This window comes from Diutina rugosa (assembly GCF_008704595.1).
Source record: "Diutina rugosa strain CBS 613 chromosome Unknown scaffold1_size794362, whole genome shotgun sequence".
Classification (NCBI taxonomy): domain Eukaryota; kingdom Fungi; phylum Ascomycota; class Pichiomycetes; order Serinales; family Debaryomycetaceae; genus Diutina; species Diutina rugosa.
Window position 1 is genome coordinate 443,947 of NW_022995155.1, and position 19,004 is coordinate 462,950.

At 50.5% G+C, this 19,004-nt stretch overlaps 9 protein-coding genes across 9 annotated transcripts; 5 read left to right on the forward strand and 4 right to left on the reverse strand. All coding sequences in view use genetic code 12, as the record gives it.

The window, feature by feature from the left end:
* Nucleotides 1-20: 20 nt before the first annotated feature.
* DIURU_003504 (uncharacterized protein) lies at nucleotides 21-2,216 on the reverse strand (the record flags this gene model as incomplete). Its single annotated transcript, XM_034156274.1, has 1 exon — nucleotides 21-2,216. One exon carries the CDS (start codon nucleotides 2,214-2,216, stop codon nucleotides 21-23), a length of 2,196 nt encoding a protein of 731 aa, XP_034011757.1.
* Nucleotides 2,217-2,575: 359 nt separating this feature from the next.
* On the forward strand, nucleotides 2,576-3,274 carry DIURU_003505 (putative acireductone synthase; the record flags this gene model as incomplete). The annotated part of the gene is made up of 1 exon (XM_034156275.1): nucleotides 2,576-3,274. One exon carries the CDS (start codon nucleotides 2,576-2,578, stop codon nucleotides 3,272-3,274), a length of 699 nt encoding a protein of 232 aa, XP_034011758.1.
* Nucleotides 3,275-3,388: 114 nt separating this feature from the next.
* Nucleotides 3,389-4,498, reverse strand: RAD23 (Rad23p; the record flags this gene model as incomplete). Its single annotated transcript, XM_034156276.1, has 1 exon — nucleotides 3,389-4,498. The coding sequence occupies one exon, from the start codon at nucleotides 4,496-4,498 to the stop codon at nucleotides 3,389-3,391; it is 1,110 nt and encodes a 369-aa protein (XP_034011759.1).
* Nucleotides 4,499-5,066: 568 nt separating this feature from the next.
* RAD7 (UV-damaged DNA-binding protein) lies at nucleotides 5,067-6,830 on the forward strand (the record flags this gene model as incomplete). Its single annotated transcript, XM_034156277.1, has 1 exon — nucleotides 5,067-6,830. One exon carries the CDS (start codon nucleotides 5,067-5,069, stop codon nucleotides 6,828-6,830), a length of 1,764 nt encoding a protein of 587 aa, XP_034011760.1.
* A 164-nt stretch (nucleotides 6,831-6,994) lies between these two features.
* On the forward strand, nucleotides 6,995-7,639 carry DIURU_003508 (DNA-directed RNA polymerase core subunit; the record flags this gene model as incomplete). Its single annotated transcript, XM_034156278.1, has 1 exon — nucleotides 6,995-7,639. The coding sequence occupies one exon, from the start codon at nucleotides 6,995-6,997 to the stop codon at nucleotides 7,637-7,639; it is 645 nt and encodes a 214-aa protein (XP_034011761.1).
* A 54-nt stretch (nucleotides 7,640-7,693) lies between these two features.
* Nucleotides 7,694-8,449, reverse strand: DIURU_003509 (2,5-diamino-6-(ribosylamino)-4(3H)-pyrimidinone 5'-phosphate reductase; the record flags this gene model as incomplete). Its single annotated transcript, XM_034156279.1, has 1 exon — nucleotides 7,694-8,449. The coding sequence occupies one exon, from the start codon at nucleotides 8,447-8,449 to the stop codon at nucleotides 7,694-7,696; it is 756 nt and encodes a 251-aa protein (XP_034011762.1).
* A 266-nt stretch (nucleotides 8,450-8,715) lies between these two features.
* On the reverse strand, nucleotides 8,716-14,388 carry GSC1 (1,3-beta-glucan synthase; the record flags this gene model as incomplete). The annotated part of the gene is made up of 1 exon (XM_034156281.1): nucleotides 8,716-14,388. One exon carries the CDS (start codon nucleotides 14,386-14,388, stop codon nucleotides 8,716-8,718), a length of 5,673 nt encoding a protein of 1,890 aa, XP_034011763.1.
* A 2,494-nt stretch (nucleotides 14,389-16,882) lies between these two features.
* Nucleotides 16,883-17,491, forward strand: RRS1 (Rrs1p; the record flags this gene model as incomplete). Its single annotated transcript, XM_034156282.1, has 1 exon — nucleotides 16,883-17,491. One exon carries the CDS (start codon nucleotides 16,883-16,885, stop codon nucleotides 17,489-17,491), a length of 609 nt encoding a protein of 202 aa, XP_034011764.1.
* A 577-nt stretch (nucleotides 17,492-18,068) lies between these two features.
* On the forward strand, nucleotides 18,069-18,659 carry DIURU_003512 (uncharacterized protein; the record flags this gene model as incomplete). The annotated part of the gene is made up of 1 exon (XM_034156283.1): nucleotides 18,069-18,659. The coding sequence occupies one exon, from the start codon at nucleotides 18,069-18,071 to the stop codon at nucleotides 18,657-18,659; it is 591 nt and encodes a 196-aa protein (XP_034011765.1).
* Nucleotides 18,660-19,004: the final 345 nt, after the last annotated feature.

Below are 19,004 nucleotides of genomic sequence, written 5' to 3' on the forward strand. Positions count from 1 at the left end.
GAAAATCTCCAGTTAACAACTTAGTAGATGGTGTGTCGACGATGAGTGATCTCCAGGAACTTGGAGTTGTCCGTTTCCATGACTTCGTTGATGAAATCACGCACCGGCGACTCGCCCGGCTCACCGTTCATGCTATCGTCGTTGATACTAGACTCATCGTCGGTGGTGTGGGTATCGGTGTCTTCAAAATAGCTCTCGTCAAACGATGACACGTCGTTATCTTGAGGAGGGGCCCAGTTGATGCCACCACTGTCTTCAACGTCGACATCGAGGTCATCTGCATATCTCACTGTGTTGAAGGTAAAATCGGAGGCACCACCGTTGGGCGAGATGGGGCTATCAAGTCCGCTGACATGGGCTATTTTCGTTGAAAGCTTCAGCTCTTTACGACCCCGTTCAATCGCCCTTTCGATGTCCATGCGATTACGCACGTATAACACCCGAGGCCACATTGACCGTTCACCTTTCAAAAGCAATTGTTGCATTTGCTCACGATTGGGGTCCAGCAAAATGTACCAAAAGTCCTTGAACCGGAAACGGGGCCAGATAGTGACAGAGCCAGTAAACTTCTGGAGCCAGATGTTCAGCCAATCTTGCTCGAGGAAATGAGGCAAGATGTCCAAAGTCTTGATCAACTGGAGCCACTTGGTAATCTCAAGCTTAAGCAATTGTTCAAGGGCAGTAGCAACAAACCCGCCTCTAAGGGTCGAGTAGCGACCCCGCGAGATGCGCCGACGAGCCACAGGCCGCCCCACAGTACCTTTTGGAGCAAAGAAGAATAACGCGATATGGGGATTCACTTGGGATACCACGGAAAAAGTGACATTATAGTAGGAGTTCAAAGCGTCTAAGGGGACATCGGTACGCAACAGCCCATCGCGCCACTTATTACCAAGCAGGAACGGGCCCACTTTGCCGCGATTCTTCATCATTAACACCACCGGGTTGAGAATGCCAGGCACCGCCGCCAGGGCAAGCAACAGCGACCAGATGATACAGTTGGGAGAGGTGATGTTGTTGCACAAAATGACGGGTGAGTGGGGGTCGGCAGGCACTGTAGAGATGTTAAGCTTACGGCCGGTACGCTCAAATGCTTCTTGGAAGGTAGTGTCACCTCGACAGAAGAAGCATGATTTAGACGCCCAAGCCACAGCATCAAAGCGAGCCCCGGTACGCCAAAAGCGAGGGATCCACTTGTACCATGGTTCCTCACAAGCAGTGATTTTGTCGGCAAGCTCGGGAACAAGCAACTCCTTAAGCTCGTCGTTTTTATAGGTACACGCCAATGCAGCAATAAGGCCACCACCAGAAGTGCCAGATATAATATCGGGGAGCAAGTCCTGTTCAAGCAACGCCTTAACGATACCGAAATGCGTATAGGCAAAGCACGCACCCCCTGAAAGGACCAACGCAGCCTTACCATAGTTCTTGGAGATGATCTTGAAGAATTTCCGCTTATCGTGGAGGGAGACGTCTTCACTATAAGTAATGATGTCAATGCAAAGCGTTACTTCCTGGACGTATTCGTCGACCAAGTTCTTGGTGCCGTAATAACGATGGGAGTATAACTGACGGTTCTCAATCCCGGCAAAGTTGTGTTTGACACACCCCTGTAGCACGATCATCAAGTCTTCATGGTTATTAGCCTCACGGTATTTGCGGAGGGTTTTGATGGTGAGGGCAACCGTCTTGTAGTCGTAGTAGGAGAAGCGAGGGTTGAACAGCCACTTGTCATAGCGGAGATAATTGTCCAACTCCAATGCGGTGGCTTTCCATTCTCCAAACGTCTTCAGCGACCGCATCTGGTCCCGAAGCTGCTTCTGGTAACCAACCCAAGTGAAGAAGTATTCGGAGAGAGCCACGTACACTCGGATGGCTGAGTAAATGATGCACAAAAGGAGTATCCAGAGAAGGATGATCACGAGCAACGGCCACCGTAATAAGTGGTACAGTGCGCTCAGTCGGAACTCATTCCGTAGCCGTTTGGTGGCGGCTTTGGCCTTCCTCTTTACACGAGGTCGAAGGGGAGCCCAATCCAGACGGGAAATGATTCTCGAGATTCGAGACTGAGGCAGTGCCAGCTCTGAGCTCAGTACTTGTTCGAGATCGTCACCGTCGCCGTCGCCTTTGAGCGCCTGCGCAAACGCCTCGATGGAGTCATCATTGACGTAGTCCTGGTCCCACAAGTCCTGTGGAGTGGAGGAGCCCAGCAGCATGTGTTGCCTGAATGCCTCAATGGTCAGCAAGTTGCAAACCTTGGGTATCTTGTCACGTGCTGAAAACTGTAAATTCGCACCGGTTGCGGTTATCGTGCCATGTGCCTGATGTCTGGGGAGCCAACAAAATCGAGCCACACACACGGCAATTGCTACCGAGAACCAGCTAACTCTACTTTTAGCAATGTGTAATACGTTACGCAAAGGACAGCTTCGCTGTAGTTAGCTCACTATGTTTACCTAGACGAGCCGAGCCAGCCGAGCAGTTCCGCTTATCTGTTAGCCTCAACGTGTGCCCATTAACCAGCGGCCTCTGCGTGCACGCCTCAGTCCTCACGAGATTAACCGCGACTACCCCAATGGCAGTGTTATTGGACATCGAGGGAACCATATGCCCCATCTCCTTCGTCAAGGACGTGTTGTACCCTTACTTCACTAATAAGCTTCCTGCGCTTCTCAAATCTCAATCTTTCCCTTTGGACTCTAACAGCGATGATGCTGTGACTAAGATTTTGACCGAGCTCCCTGCCGACACCCAAACTAATGCTGAATTAATTCAAGCTCACTTTGATGACTTGGTGAAGCGGGACATCAAGGATCCCGTGTTGAAGTCGCTCCAGGGCTTTGTGTGGCAACAAGGGTACCACTCAGGCGAGATCACTGCTCCTGTGTACCCTGATGCCATCGAATATATCAAAACCACCAGCGACGACGTTTACATTTACTCGCTGGGATCAATCAAAGCACAGAAGTTATTGTTCTCCTATGTTGATGACGCCGGAAAATCTGTTGACCTCAACCCATATTTAAAGGGATACTACGATATCCCCACCGCCGGCTACAAAAATCAAAGCAGCAGCTACACCAAGATCGCCGAGGCTATCGGCTTACCAGCATCGGAGATTCTTTTCCTTAGTGATAATGAGCTTGAAGTACAAGCAGCTACTGAGGCTGGGATGAAGGCGAAGATTATGGTGAGACCTGGCAACTATGCGCTTCTGGATATTGGTGCCAAGTACGACAAAGTGCACCTGATGCCCGAGGCACTTCAAAAATAGCAATGTAAGGGGAGCTTTGCTTAAAAGCGTCGTAACTAATATTATACAAAAAGATAAAAAGACTAAGTAGTAAAAGCCTATGCTATGAACCTCCGCAGTAACCCCAGGCGGACTTCAATTGTCGCTGAACAAAATGTCAGCCGCCGCTTCTTCATTTTTGTCACAAGCCAAATACACCTGGATAACAAGGGTGCGGTCGAATCCTAAGTCGCATAACCGGTTCACCGCGTCTTGTTCTTCGGCAGTCAACGGCACGTAAGCAGAGGGGGCTTCTTCGGCTTCGCCTTCCTCGCCAACCACTTCAAAGCCGCCCATCTCACCTTGCATGACCGCCCGCAAGAACCCTTCGGGGTCTTGTTGAATGAGGGCCTGGACCTCAGGGTTAGTTTGGGCCAACTGCAGCAATTGCTCAAGGATAGGTTGAATGAGTTCGGGGTTGGTTTCCAACGCCTGGCGAAGCACCGCAAGCCGGTCTTCCTCGCCCAACTCGTCCATGTCGATGTCGATTTCGCCACCTTCACCTTCACCGGCACCACCACCAATACCAGCGCCACCGGCAGCGGCAGCAGCGGCTTCAAACAAGTTTTCCGATTGCAAACCGCGGTCGGTGTCGATGTCAGTGACGTCGGTAGTGTCAGCCGCGGCGTTAGGGGCTGGGGCGATCTCCGTTGTCAGTTCAGCTTCAGGGGCAGCTGAGGTTTCGGGAATCCCCATGAGAAGGTATTCCACCGCCCGGTCGGGGTTGTTGTATGCAGCCCGCAACGCCTGCTCGACGCGGGGTCGGTCGTAGCCCATTTCCATGATGTGAAGGATGGTGGTCTCACGTTGGTCGCCTGTGACAAAGTCCGACGTGGATCCCGATTGAGCGGAGCCGGTAGTGGCGGGTTGAACTTCAGCAGCCGTGGTAGAGCCAGTAGACGCGGCAGCAGGGGCGGCGGCGCTGGCTTCATTAGCCACGGGCTGGGGAGTGGCGCTGGCTGAAGATTCGGCGGGCTTTTGCTTAGCCTTCAGCACCATGAAGATGATGGCGTCGCCGTCCTTCATCTTGTAGTCAGCCAACGTCTTGTCGTCGGCCAACACTTTACCCAGATACACAAGTTTGAGCTGGGCCGCGTCGCACAGGATCTCCGCGGCGAGCTTTTCCTTGGTGGCGACGACGCCGTCGGTAGCCTCGACTTCAATTGGGACTTTTTGCTTTTTGAAGTCCTTGAATATGATTTGCATGGCGACGAGGGAGAAGCTCGGTGGTGCCCTTGACTTTTTGTGCGGGTGGCAAAGGGAGAGCGCGCACTCGATGGCACACCGATGCTTTAGGAAATTAGGGTGGGGCGGACGCATTCTGGGTGGAGGGGGAGGTGTTGGTTGAAAATTTAAGCGTTCACGAGGCAGTGATTGCGTGTAAAATCCAGATCTTCAAGTTGACTTCATTGTCTTTTCACTAGTTCGATTATCAAAGTCCCCCACGTTCTCCCCTCACTTTGTCGCTCGTAACTTGAATAGGATAAATGGTGGTGAGAGGGACATCTCCATCAAGTGTACCCAGATTCTCGAGGGTTATAGTGTGAACTAACAGCATCGATGATCATTCATCGATTCATCTGGATGGCTCAAAACAACATCACATATGTCTCAAACGAAACTTTTCAATTCTCGGGTTGTTTGCGGTTTGACTCACTCTTTGATATCCGCTTTAGTCAGGAATCGGAGTTCCTTGCTTCCCTGCATACACGCAGCAGCGATCGATTTAGCAGCCATCTCGTTATCGCTACACGTCTGCTTCCATTAAAAAAAGATGCCTCGAAGAAGTTATAAGTCTTCTGGGGTGAAGGGACCAAACTCGGCGCTTACCGAGTTCCTCAAGAATGAAGGTATCACCGACGCGTTTCGAAGACGACGCGAACGGGAGGCCACGGGAGAGTCAGTCTCCACCGAAAACACTCCCGGCCCCCAGCTGTCAGTGGAACCAACCTCTGGTGGCTCAACAACCAGAGAGGCCTCTAGAGAAGTGGAAGACGATGAAGACGAAGAAGTCGTGGCGATCAAACAAGCAGCTCGTGAGAAACGGAGACGGGCGGGAGACGTGTCAGATGACGCGTTTAGTGACGAAGGAGAGCTTAGTGGAGTAGAGGATGCGGTGGCTAAGCGTTACGGCGAACCGGATAATTGTTGCGAGTGTGGCAGCCAGTTTTATTTGCTGGTGTACTCGCCGTTTATCAATGCTAAGGGAGGCTACCTCTGCGAGAACTGTGCCGAAATCCGCAAACAACAGCAACGTCAGGCGAAAAAGACTCAGTACGCTGCTCGTAAGCGGAGAAAGAAGCTTGCGCTGGCGCTTTTGGATAAGCGGAAGGTGACGTTCCCTACTCTCCAAGATTTGTGCATCAAGGAGATCAGTGTCCACATTAACGATGTCGACGAGTTGGGGAATATTGGTACCTCCAACATGGGTAAAATCTGCCGGATCCTTTCAAAGAACCGTAGTCTTAATGATCAGACGATGGCACTTTTCCTCAGCTCCAACTTGACGGTGTTAGAGTTCTGGGATTGCCTGAACGTACTGCTGGTGCTGTTGTCAAAAATACCTGCGTTTTGCCCTCGACTTGAGCTGCTTACGTTATCCATGTGTGGCCAGCTTCACAATGACAATATGGAGTACTTTGCTACCAATCTTCCTCATCTAAAGAAGCTTGCACTCAACGGTCCTTTCCTCGTCAGTGAAAGAGTGTGGTCGGAGTATTTGCTGAAGATCTCCCCTCTTACACTGTTCCTGCTAGGAAATACGCATCGGTTCAATGATGCTAATTTGTTAACATTGCTCGAATCCACTGGTTCTCAACTCGAAGAGCTCAAGCTTCACCGTCTTGATGGCATCACTCAGGAGGATCTGTACCATCTGATTGCCCGGTTCTGCCGCCAATTGAAGAAGCTTGAGATCTCTTACCCTCACTCCGAAGATTGCGTGACTAACGAAGCCATCATTGACATTTTGCAAGCCACCGGTGGGAATTTGACTGAATTGGTGTTGGATGGCTGTACACTGCTTGGCGATGAAATCTTGCTCGATGGGATTAAGCTTTACTGTAAAAATCTTACCAAGCTTTCGCTCAAGGGCTTGGATTTGATCACTGACTACGGGATGGCGGATTTCTTTAAAGGATGGTCCAACGGGGGGCTTATTGAGGCTGATTTCACGAAATGCATCACTGTTGCGGATGATGGGGCTTATGAGTTGTGGAGACATCTGGGACGTACGCTTGTGGAGTTAAGTTTGAATAGTGTCCCCATGTCTAAAGACTTTCTCCTCGAAGCCTTTACTTCAAACAGTCACCCTTCGAAAACAGAAGGGTACAAATATAGCCAAGTGTCGTTGCCATTACTTACTAAGCTTGATCTAGGCTTTGTCCGCGCCGTCGATGACGAGGTATTGAAGCTTCTTGAAGACGTGGCTCCTAAATTAAGTATCGTCGAAGTCTATGGCGATAACCGTGTTACTAACCGTGCCGAATTGGCCCCCGGGACACTTTTGATTGGTCGCCAACTCGATCAAGATATTTGAATTTCCCTTTGGAACTATTCTATATGTATATACCCAATTTTATGATGAATAATCTTCTTGCGTACAATCGGATCGGTTGCTGCTTGAATTTGTCGTCGATGCCGCACGTGACCCGCGCTGAAAATTGAGATGAGAGCACCAGCGCCTTATCCCACAACAGCACCATGGAGGATACTGACAGAACGGTGAGCCGGTTGTTTAGAACCTTCAAGACGGTGAAGGAGATGGTCCGTGATCGGGGCTACTACATCTCGCAGGAAGAACTCGACATGACCCTCGACGAGTTCCGTTCGAAGGTGTGTGACTCCATGGGCACCCCCCAGCGAAAATTCATGTGTTTCCAAGCCAACCCCACCCCCGAGTCGCTTGAAAAGTTCCCCGAACTCGGTTCGTTGTGGGTTGAGTTCTGTGACGAAGCCCTGGTAGGGATCAAGACGATGAGAAACTTCTGCATCCACATCTCCGAGAAGAACTTCTCCACCGGGATCTTCATCTACCAAACATCGATCACGTCGCTGGCCAACAAGTTGCTCCCCACCGTGGCCCCCGCCACCATCGAAACCTTCAACGAAGGGGACTTGGTCGTCAACATCACCCACCACGAGTTGGTGCCGAAACACATCAAGTTGTCGCGTGACGAAAAGCGCCAGTTGTTGGAGCGGTACCGGTTGAAGGAATCCCAGTTGCCCCGGATCCAACGGGAAGACCCCGTCGCCCGCTACTTGGGGTTGAAGCGGGGCGAAGTCGTCAAGATTATTCGCCGATCGGAAACCGCCGGGAGATACGCCTCCTACCGCATTTGCTTGTAGACTAAGAGAAATGTCGTGTGTACTATAGTTCGAAAATCAACAAATAATGGATATTTACGTGGTCTCTTCCGGGAGACGTCCCGCCACCACCGCGTCTTGGACCCCAGTCCACCACCGCACGTCGCGGAGGCGCTCAATCGCTGATGGCGGGCTCACATTGACGCCTTCGGACCCCAAAAACACGGGTCCCACAGTGGTGATTATCGAGTCGACAAGGCCACTCACCAATAGATCATTGATAATGGTAGCGCCCCCTTCAATCATCACCAGTTCAACACCATAACCTCTCATGGCGCTGAGGATGAATTCCCAGTTAGCGAGTCTATTTTGTAAACTGTCGCTATCTCTCAATGGTAAAATTATTCGCCGGCCTCCCATCAGCTCCAAAAGTCCGCCATCATCCACTTGCTCCAGGGTAATGATGTAAGGCGCCCACGCCTTTTTCTCCTTATTCAACTGATATAATGTCAGCTTCAGGTAGTCCCAGCGTCCCTTAGGATCCACCACAAACGGGAAAATGGTACTGGGCTTAGTGTCATCAGGATAACGACAGGTAAGCTTGGGATCGTCGGCTAATGCCGTACCCACGCCGATCAAAATTGCCTGGTGGCGACTGCGAAGGTAATGGGTCATGGTCTTGGTTTCGGCATGGCTAATCACGGTGCGGACCCCAGGCGCCGCCAGAATCTTCGAGTCAAGTGATTGGGCCCACGTCAAGGTGACAAATGGATGACTAGAATTCTTGGGAGCCAGGGGAAGATACGGCTCGAGAAACTCCTTGAGATCTTCTGGAAGTGGAGTGAGCGACATGAGAAAATATGGTCTCTGGGGCAAGCCACTAAACTAACTGCCACGATGAACAACATGGACCAGATGAATTATTGGTTATATGAGCATCAAAAACTGCACTGAATGAATTGTATTGTCAGATTCAAGGGCTTAACGTTTTGTTGACATGAATAATTGAAGATGTTGTCCAATCAATGCTTCTAAAGGATGACTATGTGCTACAAGTTGATAATATATTACACGTTTAGTTCAGTAAATCAAATATTTTCTAACACAAAATCTATAACCTAAAATGACTTGCTCGAGAACGAAGTGGTAGGACCCGTGTGCATTTCCGACGGGAACGACCAAGCCAGCGACAACCAAGTGGAGTCGGAAGGCATGTTGGGACCAGTGTCATTGTTACTGGTGTTTCTAGGTTGGAACAACCCGTTCAAACCAATGCCCGACGAGTCGTCAAAGTTAAAGTTGGTACCCAAGTCACCGACAGAACCAGAGGCGGCGGCAGGAGCAACGATGATCACAACGAAAATGATCAAGATCAAGAAGTACAACGAGCAGTACTTTCTCACCATGCGCTTTCTCAATCTCGCTTGCTTCAACGAGTAGATGGGAGGACGGATCAATTGCGAAGGCTTGAGCCAGAACAACATAGTCGAGTGCCATCTGTCAATGAGAGGAATGCACAAGATGGGCAATTGCACGAACAAAATCAAGTGGGCCAACACGAAGTCACCAGCGAATTCCGACATTTCAATGATCTTAGCGACGAATTCACGCGAAGGTTGAGTGAACGCCATGTAACCCATACCAGTGTTGTACCATTTACCGGTCCAGAAAGCGGTGTTGGCCTTGTCATTCTTGAATTCACGGGTCAAGCACAACACGGTCAAGATCTTGAAGATGAAACGTTGACAGTAGATACAGGTGGCGAAACCAAGCAACATCCGAGCAAAGTTGAAACCTTCCATCACCCACATGATGATGAAGAACGCCACGTGAATGACAACAGCGATACCGTGAGCGATACCAGCCATCACCGAACCAGTCTTCTTGCAGCACAAGCCCAACAAGGGACCAGCGCAACAAGCGAGACCGAAGCAACCACCAACGACACCAGCGTTGACAACGACAGGACCAAGAGCACAGATAATCAAACGCAACACCGAGTTCACAGGAGCAGCCTGCTTGACAACACCGTTGTATTCATAAGTGACAACACCGGTTTGGGCGTTGATGAAAGTGTAGGCAATGAACAAACCAGCAGTGTAGACAGCAGTGGGGAAAATCGAGGCGAAGATGACGTTCAGTCTGTGGGCACGAGTAGCATCACCGGCACTCTTTTCGGAGACATCACCCACCAACTTTCGCTTGAAACCGGTAACTCTCGAACGCGACAACCGCACGTAACCGATCCACGAGTTGCGGTGCCACTTGGAGTTACCACGCAGCAACCATCTGATGAAGTCACGGTAGTCAATAAAGAAGTCTTCCCAAGCGAACTGGTGAGGGTTGAAGATAAAAGGCGACATGATCAACGCAGACAACGAGGCCCAGAACCAAAGAAGAGGAGCTTGCCAGCGAGCGACGGAACCGAAGAACAAAATAAGCATAAGACGAGCACCCATGTAAATCGACGAGTCGGCGAACCGCGAGTACAAGATCGAGAAGGGAATACGCAGAGTAGCGAAACCACGACCAGTAGAGATATAACGGGCACCACCAACGGTCATGTCGGTGGCAATCGACGACGAGTAGATTTGAGCAACGAACACTTCGAACATGGGCGACAACGACACCAAGTGGCGGACGAACCGTTGGAAGGCCTTCCACACACCACGTTCAATCAATTCTTGCACCGTCAAGGGGATGAACGAAATGAAGAACACAATGAAGATAGAAAGCGTGTAACGACGAACCCAGTCAATAGCCGGCATCAAGTTGTAGCAACCAATGGGGTAGAGCACATCGTAGATGGGCTTGTCCTTATCGTAAGAGCAGATGATCAGTTCGTGGGCCAACGAGTTCAAGTTAGCGAGCACAAGAATGAAAGTTTGCAACGACATTTGAATGAACAAGTTATTGATGTGGAAACCAGGGTGACCGTAGTAGAACGAGAGGAAACGGTCCAAGGGCAATTGAGTCGACAAGTAGTAGTATTCACGCGACAACATTTGTTCACCCATACCGGCACCAATCTTAGTAGTGAAATTCAACACCGAGCCGAAACCCATATCTCTACCCTTACCACATTGGTAGTATTCACAGTGCTTGATCTTACCACCACGCATCATGGCGTTCATACCAGCGTAGATATCTTCGTTCAAGTGCAAACCTTTTTGAGCCTTAGACACACCACCACGAGTCAACATGAACGTGGCGTTGAGGAAATCGGGGTGACCATAGTGCAACTTACCACCGATTTGGGCAAGAGTCCGCGCAAACAAAGTACCAAAGGTTTGTTCCTTACCAGCAGCAACGTCACCAAGTACACCGGAGTTTTCCGAGAAAATGTATTCACGAGCACCCAAGAACGCCACGGGGTAGCGCTTTTCGCTCAGCTTCTTGTTTTCCTTCAAATCAGGGGCGTAAGGGTTAACGTGTTCGACATTGAGTTCTTCGAATTCAGCAAGCACCGACCGGATCTTCAAACATTCTTCAAGGTAGTTGTCCTGGTTAGCATCGATCAACTGGATGTATTCACCTCTGTGGAAAATGATGGCGTGGTTCTGGTTATCAGACTTACCGTCACCGAGAATGGGGTTACCCGACAATTGCACTCTGAACTTAGGTCTACGGCGACCGTTTTCCAACATTTCACAGTGACCATCGATCAACGACGAGAACACGCGGGGCTCTTCGTCTTCGTTGGCAGCAGGTTCTTCGTCAAGGTAGGCAATTTGCAAGTCAGGGTAAGCACGCAACAAGAATTCAGCGTTTTCCATTTCGTCGTCCTTGAACTTCAGCATCCGTTGCATCGACACAAGGAAGCGGAACTTCCGGCGAGCCATCTTTTCGAGAGCCAATTCCAAGCCTTCAGGGTCACCACCAAAGTATTGCACGAGTTCAGGGTTTTCCACACGGTACAACAACTTAATGGCACGAGCGTAGTTCATGAAACCCGACACGGTACGGTACAAAGTTTGCGAACGCAACGAGGCCCAGATACGAGTACGCAAAGTGTATTCGGGGGCAGCCAGCTTGAAACCAATACAGTAGAAAGGCAAGTCGTCGATCTTCAGCTTGAGGCCGTCGTCTTCGTTCATCTTCTCAGGGTCTTCGCCACCGTTTTCGTAAGCAGCGGTTTCTTCAGCCAAAATCTTGGTGTCCTTCACGAAGCAGTCCCATTCAACGGGGTGCAATTGCTTCAAGTATTCCAAAAGGGTAACCCGCGAGTACTGGTCATCTTCACGAATGATTTCACGCAACGACAACAAGATCTTTTCCGAGTAGTGAGGGGTGAACACGGTGAAAGTGGGCATGTTGTCGACGGGCAAAGGTTCCAAGATGGGGGTAGCAAGCGATTGGGCGAAGAAGGAAATACGACGCTCGGCTTCAGAGTTTCTGGGGAAGAACTCGGTTTCAAAGTTGTTGTCATCTTGGGACACGAAGAAAGTGGGAGCTCTCAAAGTACGCTTACCTTCAATTTCCGAGGGCACTTGGTGGTACAACAACTTTTGCACGTGGTCAATGGCAAGAAGATGTTCACGGTACATCGAAATGACGATAGCGTTCCAGATTTGCGAGATCAACACCTTAGGCTTGTACTTGATTTCCATTTCAGTGGTAGCAAGAATCTTCGAGTAGATACGCTTGGGCAAACGAGTGAAAATGTTTCTCCAAGGGGTCAAGATGGAGATACCAAGGTAGAACGAGCGCCCAATCGAGAAGATACAGTTACAGATAATGTACCACATGTAAGTATCCAAGAAGAACAACAACAAGTCGACAGCGTACATCAAACCGAGCACGACCTTGGCTTGTTGGCGACAAAGGGTGTAACCCCACCAGGCTTCACCAACACAACGCATGGTCATCTTCAGCAAGTTACGGATAGGGTCACGCAACGAAAGGGTAAGGAAGAAGTACGATTCGACGAGCTTTGCCAAGAAGACCAACACCCACAACAAGTACAGCAACCACATATCAATACCACGCAACTTGATGAAGTTAGCTGTGAAAGCTTGCGAGGCCATGTATTTACGCGAGCGCTTGTTCATGTACGAGGTAAACAACCCACCTAAAGGCATAACGGCGTAGAAGACCAAGGTGGCAACAGCAATGAAGAACCCGACAATCGACACCGCGTGCGCCAGCTTCGAGTAGTAAGTGAGACCGGCCCAGTAGAAAGTGTAGACGACGGGGACCAAGTTCAAAATCAAAATACCAATCAAAAACATCATTCTCCGCGTAAGATGTTGAGCACCGGCCCACTTACGAGGAACAAACATCCATTCAAAGAGAGTTGCAGCAATTTGGATAACCGAGGCCAAGACCCCACCAATGGCGGCCGAGGCCCACCGCGAGGAGGCCAAAGGCTGGTTGTTGACGGTTTGAATGTAGTTCTTCGTGTAGACAGCAGGCGAGTTGTAGGCAGTGTACATCCAGTAGATGGTACCGTGAATAATCCAGATACGGTTGAAGTTGGTGACAAAGTGCAACCAGGTACGGATTTCCTTGTAAGTCTTGAAGAAGACGTTGTTCCATTCGACTTCACCTAAACGCAAGTAACGCTCGGGCTGAGGGATGTCGACGAGACGAGTGCCGTCTTCAAAGATGATCCGCGAGATACCTTCAGGATACCAGAACAACTGGTTGACGTCATCGTACCCAATAACTTTGTTGTGGTCCTTTTCCCGCTTGACGAAACGGCCATCGTAGATCTCGTAGACTTGAGCCCGCAAGAACCGGTACAAGGGGGTGATGACACGGTTCAAGTAGTCACCTTCAGGCATGGGTTCTTGACGTTGCTGGCACGCCGGCAGCTGAAGATAGTCGACAGCCGTCTTGTACAAGTAACACAACAATTCGGGAGTGAAACGCATCTGGTTGGCCTCACCCCACATCAAAAGGTAAAGGGCAATGTCTCTGACTCTTTCCTCGGGGGTCAAAGTGTTCATCTTCGCCTTCCACTTGATTTCGGCAGCTTCCAACGAGTAGTCGCCTTCAAGCTCGTTGTCCAAGGCGTCGACGTCCTGACCAATTTCTTCAGCGGCTTGACGCGCCTTCTTCGACTTCCGCTTCGCCTTCCGCGCCTTACGACCGAGCTTGCCGAGGGTCATGTTGGCGTAACCCACCGAGTCGTCCAAGTCCTGTTGCGAGGCAAAGTACCACTTACGGTAGTTGGCGTTTTCACCACCAATGTAGTCAGCGTGCAACAGCAACAACGCTTGGGCAGGGGACATTCTCAGCGCCCGCGAGTCCAAAAGGGTCATGAAGTAGTCAAACATGTTTCTCATCGAGTCACGTTGGAAACCAAACTTGTTGGTCAAGTCGATGAAAATATCTTCGATGTGTTCGACCTTGATCGGCGCCTGGGGGTCAGCCAGCCACGCCGGGTAGGGCAAGTTCAGCGACATCTGGAACTGGGTGGGGTCGTACTGGCCCTGGCCGCCGTAGATCGGCGTCAGCGCTCCCAGCGATCTCGGGTCGCCGCCGTACAGCATTTGCGACGGCGTGTACTGGGTGCCGTTCCCGTATTGATCGTAGCCCGACTGGTTTTGACCGCCGTAGCTAAAGTCGGAGAACGCCTCGCCGTTGTACTGGCCTTGTTGCGGGTAGCCCTGTTGGCTCATGTCCTGGTAGCCGGCGTCCATATCGTACCCTTGCTGGTATTGCATGTTGGGGTCGTAGTACTCCTGCTGGCCGTGCCCATCGTAGGGCTGCAGCTGGTAGTACCCATCGGCCCCTTCCGCCGCGTTGGGGTCGTAGTAATTATGATTGTTATCGTTATACGACATCTATTCAGTTAGTATGGCTTTGAAAACACTTCGATTTGGGGGCTGGTTGGGGGTGATCTGGTGGGCTCCGCCACCTTTCAGCTGGTGAGCTAAAATTAGCCAGCAGCGCTGCTCCCACTAGCCACGACGACGGTGGCATCGTCATCCCCAATAGGCGTCCGCCAGCGGCTGTCCCCGTGGGTCCCGATTATTTGGAATACGTACCCCGTCTAACGACCGATCACAACTTAGAGAACTATGAGAAAAAAGGTTTTTATAAAATCGGCACACCTCGCTGGTGCCGTCATATCTGCAGGTAAAATCAGGATTTTTTTTATTTTCGCGTTCCAGGGGTTTTGATCTAGGCGCGTTTTCGAGGGAAGGCGCGGGGCCGAGGGAGGTGGTGGCGGCGACTGAGGCAAGAAAAGCCGCCTTAGGGGGGGTGAAGCAGGGTAAGAACCTACAAAGGTCATGTGGTTGCCGAGTCGAGGTGGTGGCAGCGTCTATCCTCGTATAATCAAGGGAAGGGGGGTCGGGGGCGGTGTCGGCGGTGAAGGCTGTTTCGTGATTGCGAGCCCGTCGCGTCTTGTGCATTCACGCATTTGCAGGCTGTGTAAGGTTTTTGGGTTAGGTAAGCATTCACCGCACCATCGCTCAAGGCCAATGTTGCTATGAGGAAACCCCCCCTGTAGATAGTGCTAAATCCACGCGACGAACACACCCCCCGTTTTTCATCTCTAACCATAATACACTATAGATTACCCGCCGGTGATTTTCATTTAGCCTTTTAGGGTCTAGCGCTTTGGCTTCGTCTGACGGGTCGCAGATGCCCTTTGCTGAATGGCATTCCCAGCGGCGCGTGGCGACGGCGGAAGTGAGACATTGAGGCGAGTTTGAACAATCTACGGTTGCCGTCAGTGCTCCAACCACGATGGGGAGGGCTCGGTTGCTTTCTCCGGGAAGTGTTTATTGCCGATGAGGCAGGCCCGCCAGTGTTTCGTGGTTGTGAGGGAAATAACACGACTTTCTGATTTCCGTCGCGTAAGCACGCTCGAGCGCGTCTCATCACTGACAGGCTGGCGCTCGCCGCCGCCGACGCCCTTGTTGTCACCCCTCGTCGCCAAACATATATATCGTCCACCGCTCTACGTGCCGTTAGGGTGCTTGTGTCAGAGTTCGACGCGTGGTGCCCGGTGGCACTTGTCAACGCGCTGTTGCTATAATAGTCTGAGGGCTCCCTCGCTCGGGCTCCCGTTGCTTTTGCTGTGCGCTGGTGCATGTCATTAGCCCAAACGGGTAGGACCGATGCCCGCCTCAGTGGCGCACCGGGAGCTGCTCCCCTTGCTAGCAAGAGCAAGGCAGAGAGAAAGCAGCCTTTTAGCCAGCAGAGAAGTGTGACAATACCCGACACAATGATCTGAGACACACCCCGTGTCTAGAGCAAGCGCCCCGTTATCGCCTCGCAAACCGAACCCGTTGCTAGGGCAACCGCACGCTCGCCGCCGGTGCCGCCTCGCCCCATTGCGTGTTCCCTCCATAGTAGAGATACGTTTAAAAGAAATGTGCCCACGGGGGAATGTGTTTGGTGCTGCCAAAAATATCGTGTAATCACCGACGATATCGCCGATTACCATCACAAGACATAGACGACACGGTGATAGTTTCGTTTACAGCATATGCTTGTCACTACGGTGATGGCTACTTCGGTCTTAGGCATTTCCTGGAGAGATTTGTGGGCGTAGATGTAGGTGCTATACGACGGGTACGGGGCCACGGTGGCGAAACGTTCGTATATTGACGATTGTGGGCCCCGGTACGAGAAACATCCCGGTACTAGGGGAACGGGGCAGCGGGTGGTTACCCTCACCAGTGGGAAGCTACCGATTAACGAGGCTGAAGAAGAGACCATGCTTAAGGCAAGCTTGCTGTCCCTTGGTTTCTTTTCTTTGTTGACATCTTCTGTATACCAAACTTCCAAACCTTAATTTTTTGTGAACTGGCAGGTGATAGTGATAAGTTGAAATTCCGGGAATTTTGGTGTTACTGGCTTACACCTCGGGTCAAAAGTTAGTCACCTCGCTTGGTCGTATCGTAGGCATGTCACATGGGTTGCTCTTGGATCGGTTGCATTAGTTACAAATTATGTCAAATTTCAAGAAAATAAAGCGGATATACGAATGGTGGAAAAGTGAAAAGATAACGGCAGCCGTCGCTTTGGAAAAATGTTGGCATCTTCTATTTTTAGTTTATCATTTGTAATCCCAAACATCCGATTTATTCAAACGTTGCTATGGCTGGCTGGAAGTTACTTTCTGATCTGATTAGGTAAGCGAAACACCATCTTCTGGTATTAGACGATGATGAAGCATTAAACTATGTCAATATCCATCATTTCTATATGGTCCAATACCTCATTTTTGACTGACGTTCCCGTCTAAGCGATACCCTCACTCACTCTGTTGGTGGCACCCTCTGCTCCACCATTTATCTCATCGCGCGCATCTCATCCCTCTTCATGTCCGAGAAACCCCAATACAAACCTGTGACGGTGGACAAGGTGGTTCCCAACACCTATGATCTTGGGAACCTTGCTACATTCGATACCAACCCCCTTGACAACGCGAAGTTGGCCGATGAAGCCTCCCGCGAGCAATACTTGACCGAGGTCGCCCGCGACAACTGCCAGCTTTTGATCAACCAGATTCTCCTGTTGCCGGTGAAGTCGACCACCGACTCCACCGCGTCGTCCACGGGGCAAACGTCGACGATGACGCTCATACAATTGCCCGAACCGTCGACGCCGTTGCCGCGGGAAAAGGCGATCCCTAAGCCCAAACCTCCCACCAAATGGGAGCAGTTTGCGGCCAAGAAGGGGATCAAGGCCAAGGAGAAGAGCGGCAAGTTGGTCTACGACGAAGAGTCGGGCGAATGGGTGCCTAAGTGGGGGTACAAGGGGAAGAACAAGGCCATGGACAACGAATGGTGTGTCGAAGTGCCTGACAAGGTGCAGGGCACTGACAACGAGATGGTGGACCCGAGAACGTTGGCTCGGGCCGAGCGTAAGAAGTTGATTAAGAAGAACCTTGCCCAGCAAAAGCGTAACTTGAAGAACGCCGGGCTCTGAGTCGTGTATAATAGCATTTAGGATTAATCGGACATTTCACTTTGGGAATATACATCCCGTATCACGTGGTTTTCCAGTGCTCCCGCTTGCCTCGAATACCATTGTGTACTGTTCTTACTAAACCCGTCGTGACCCTCTGTAATCGCGGGGACTTCCTCAGTTGTGTGCAGGCCCGAACAAAACTTACACTTGACGTTTCGGACCTACCTCCAATTTCACTTTAAGCCAACGTTGTCGACGTCGACGGTAACTGAGGTCTATACGGGGAAACACTACCTGACAGCATGTCACAATTTGATCCACAAAAATATGTACCGACAATTGACGTAAGTAGCCATACAACCGAGCCCGTTCGGCCGCCAACCTCACATACTAACTCAACCCAGGCAATCTTGCTGGTAGCCGATCTCGAGGAGATTACCGTTAACAAGATTCGGAATGCGTTACAAGAGCTATTCAGTATTGATTTGAGACCACATAAGGTAAGTCCTCTTTCAGATTGTCATAAAATCTCGCAACGTGACTACTAACTTTATAGAAAGAAGTGAAAACGGTGATTCTAGAACGGTTTGATGTTATGTTCAAAAGACGAAAAGACGCTAACGAACGCGAGCGTCTTGCTGAAATTGAACGGAAAGATGCCATCTTGGCTGCCAGGTTAGCTCAAGGACCTTTCAGGAGAAGACCCAAGAAAGAGGTTGATGGACGGAAGCTCGGTTTGAACGCTCAGAAACTAAATTTGCTGCAACAAGTGGTTGATGTCATCGGTATGAACCATGTGACTCGCCCTGAATTGGTGAAGCAATTGTGGGTGTATATCAAAGCCCACGACTTGCAGAATCCCGAAGACAGACGAACCATCATGTGTGACGAAAAACTTGAGCGGATTTTCAAGCGGAAAAAGGTGGGGATGTTCGAGATGAACAAGTTACTCTCGGATCACATCTTCAAACCAGGCGAAATGACCTATACTCAAACAGAGGGGACCTCGACGACCAATGGCGAATCAGCTGGTGCAGGGCGGCAAGAATCTCCCGCGCTCCAGCTGCCTACTAGCGACGACTTTGACCTCAGCGGCTCCGAGGAACCGCCGACAAAACGAGCTAAGCAGGTAAACGGCCAGACCGCCGTCCCTGCCAACGACTCGTCGGAGTCCGAGGCCGAATGATTTCGAAGTAATGATAATGACTAAACCACCCCCAAACGAGGTTTCCCCGAAGCGATTGAAGCGTTTGTATACTACAACAAAGCAATGCCATAATTTATCGATTAGGGTGCGATTTTCCCCGAGCTCAGATTGCGTGAATAGAATTATTCCGAACCTCTGCACCAGGGGGCATAGAAATGTGTAGGTACTGACATGACGCATAGTATAGGTAACATAAAAACTGTTGGCGGCGATGTGACTAGGTTAAGTGATGCTTTTAGTCGATCGTATATCGCCAGCAACGTGGAGCTAATACTTTAGTTGTATGTCTAAACACTTCACCTACAAATTTTTGTGTAATTATTA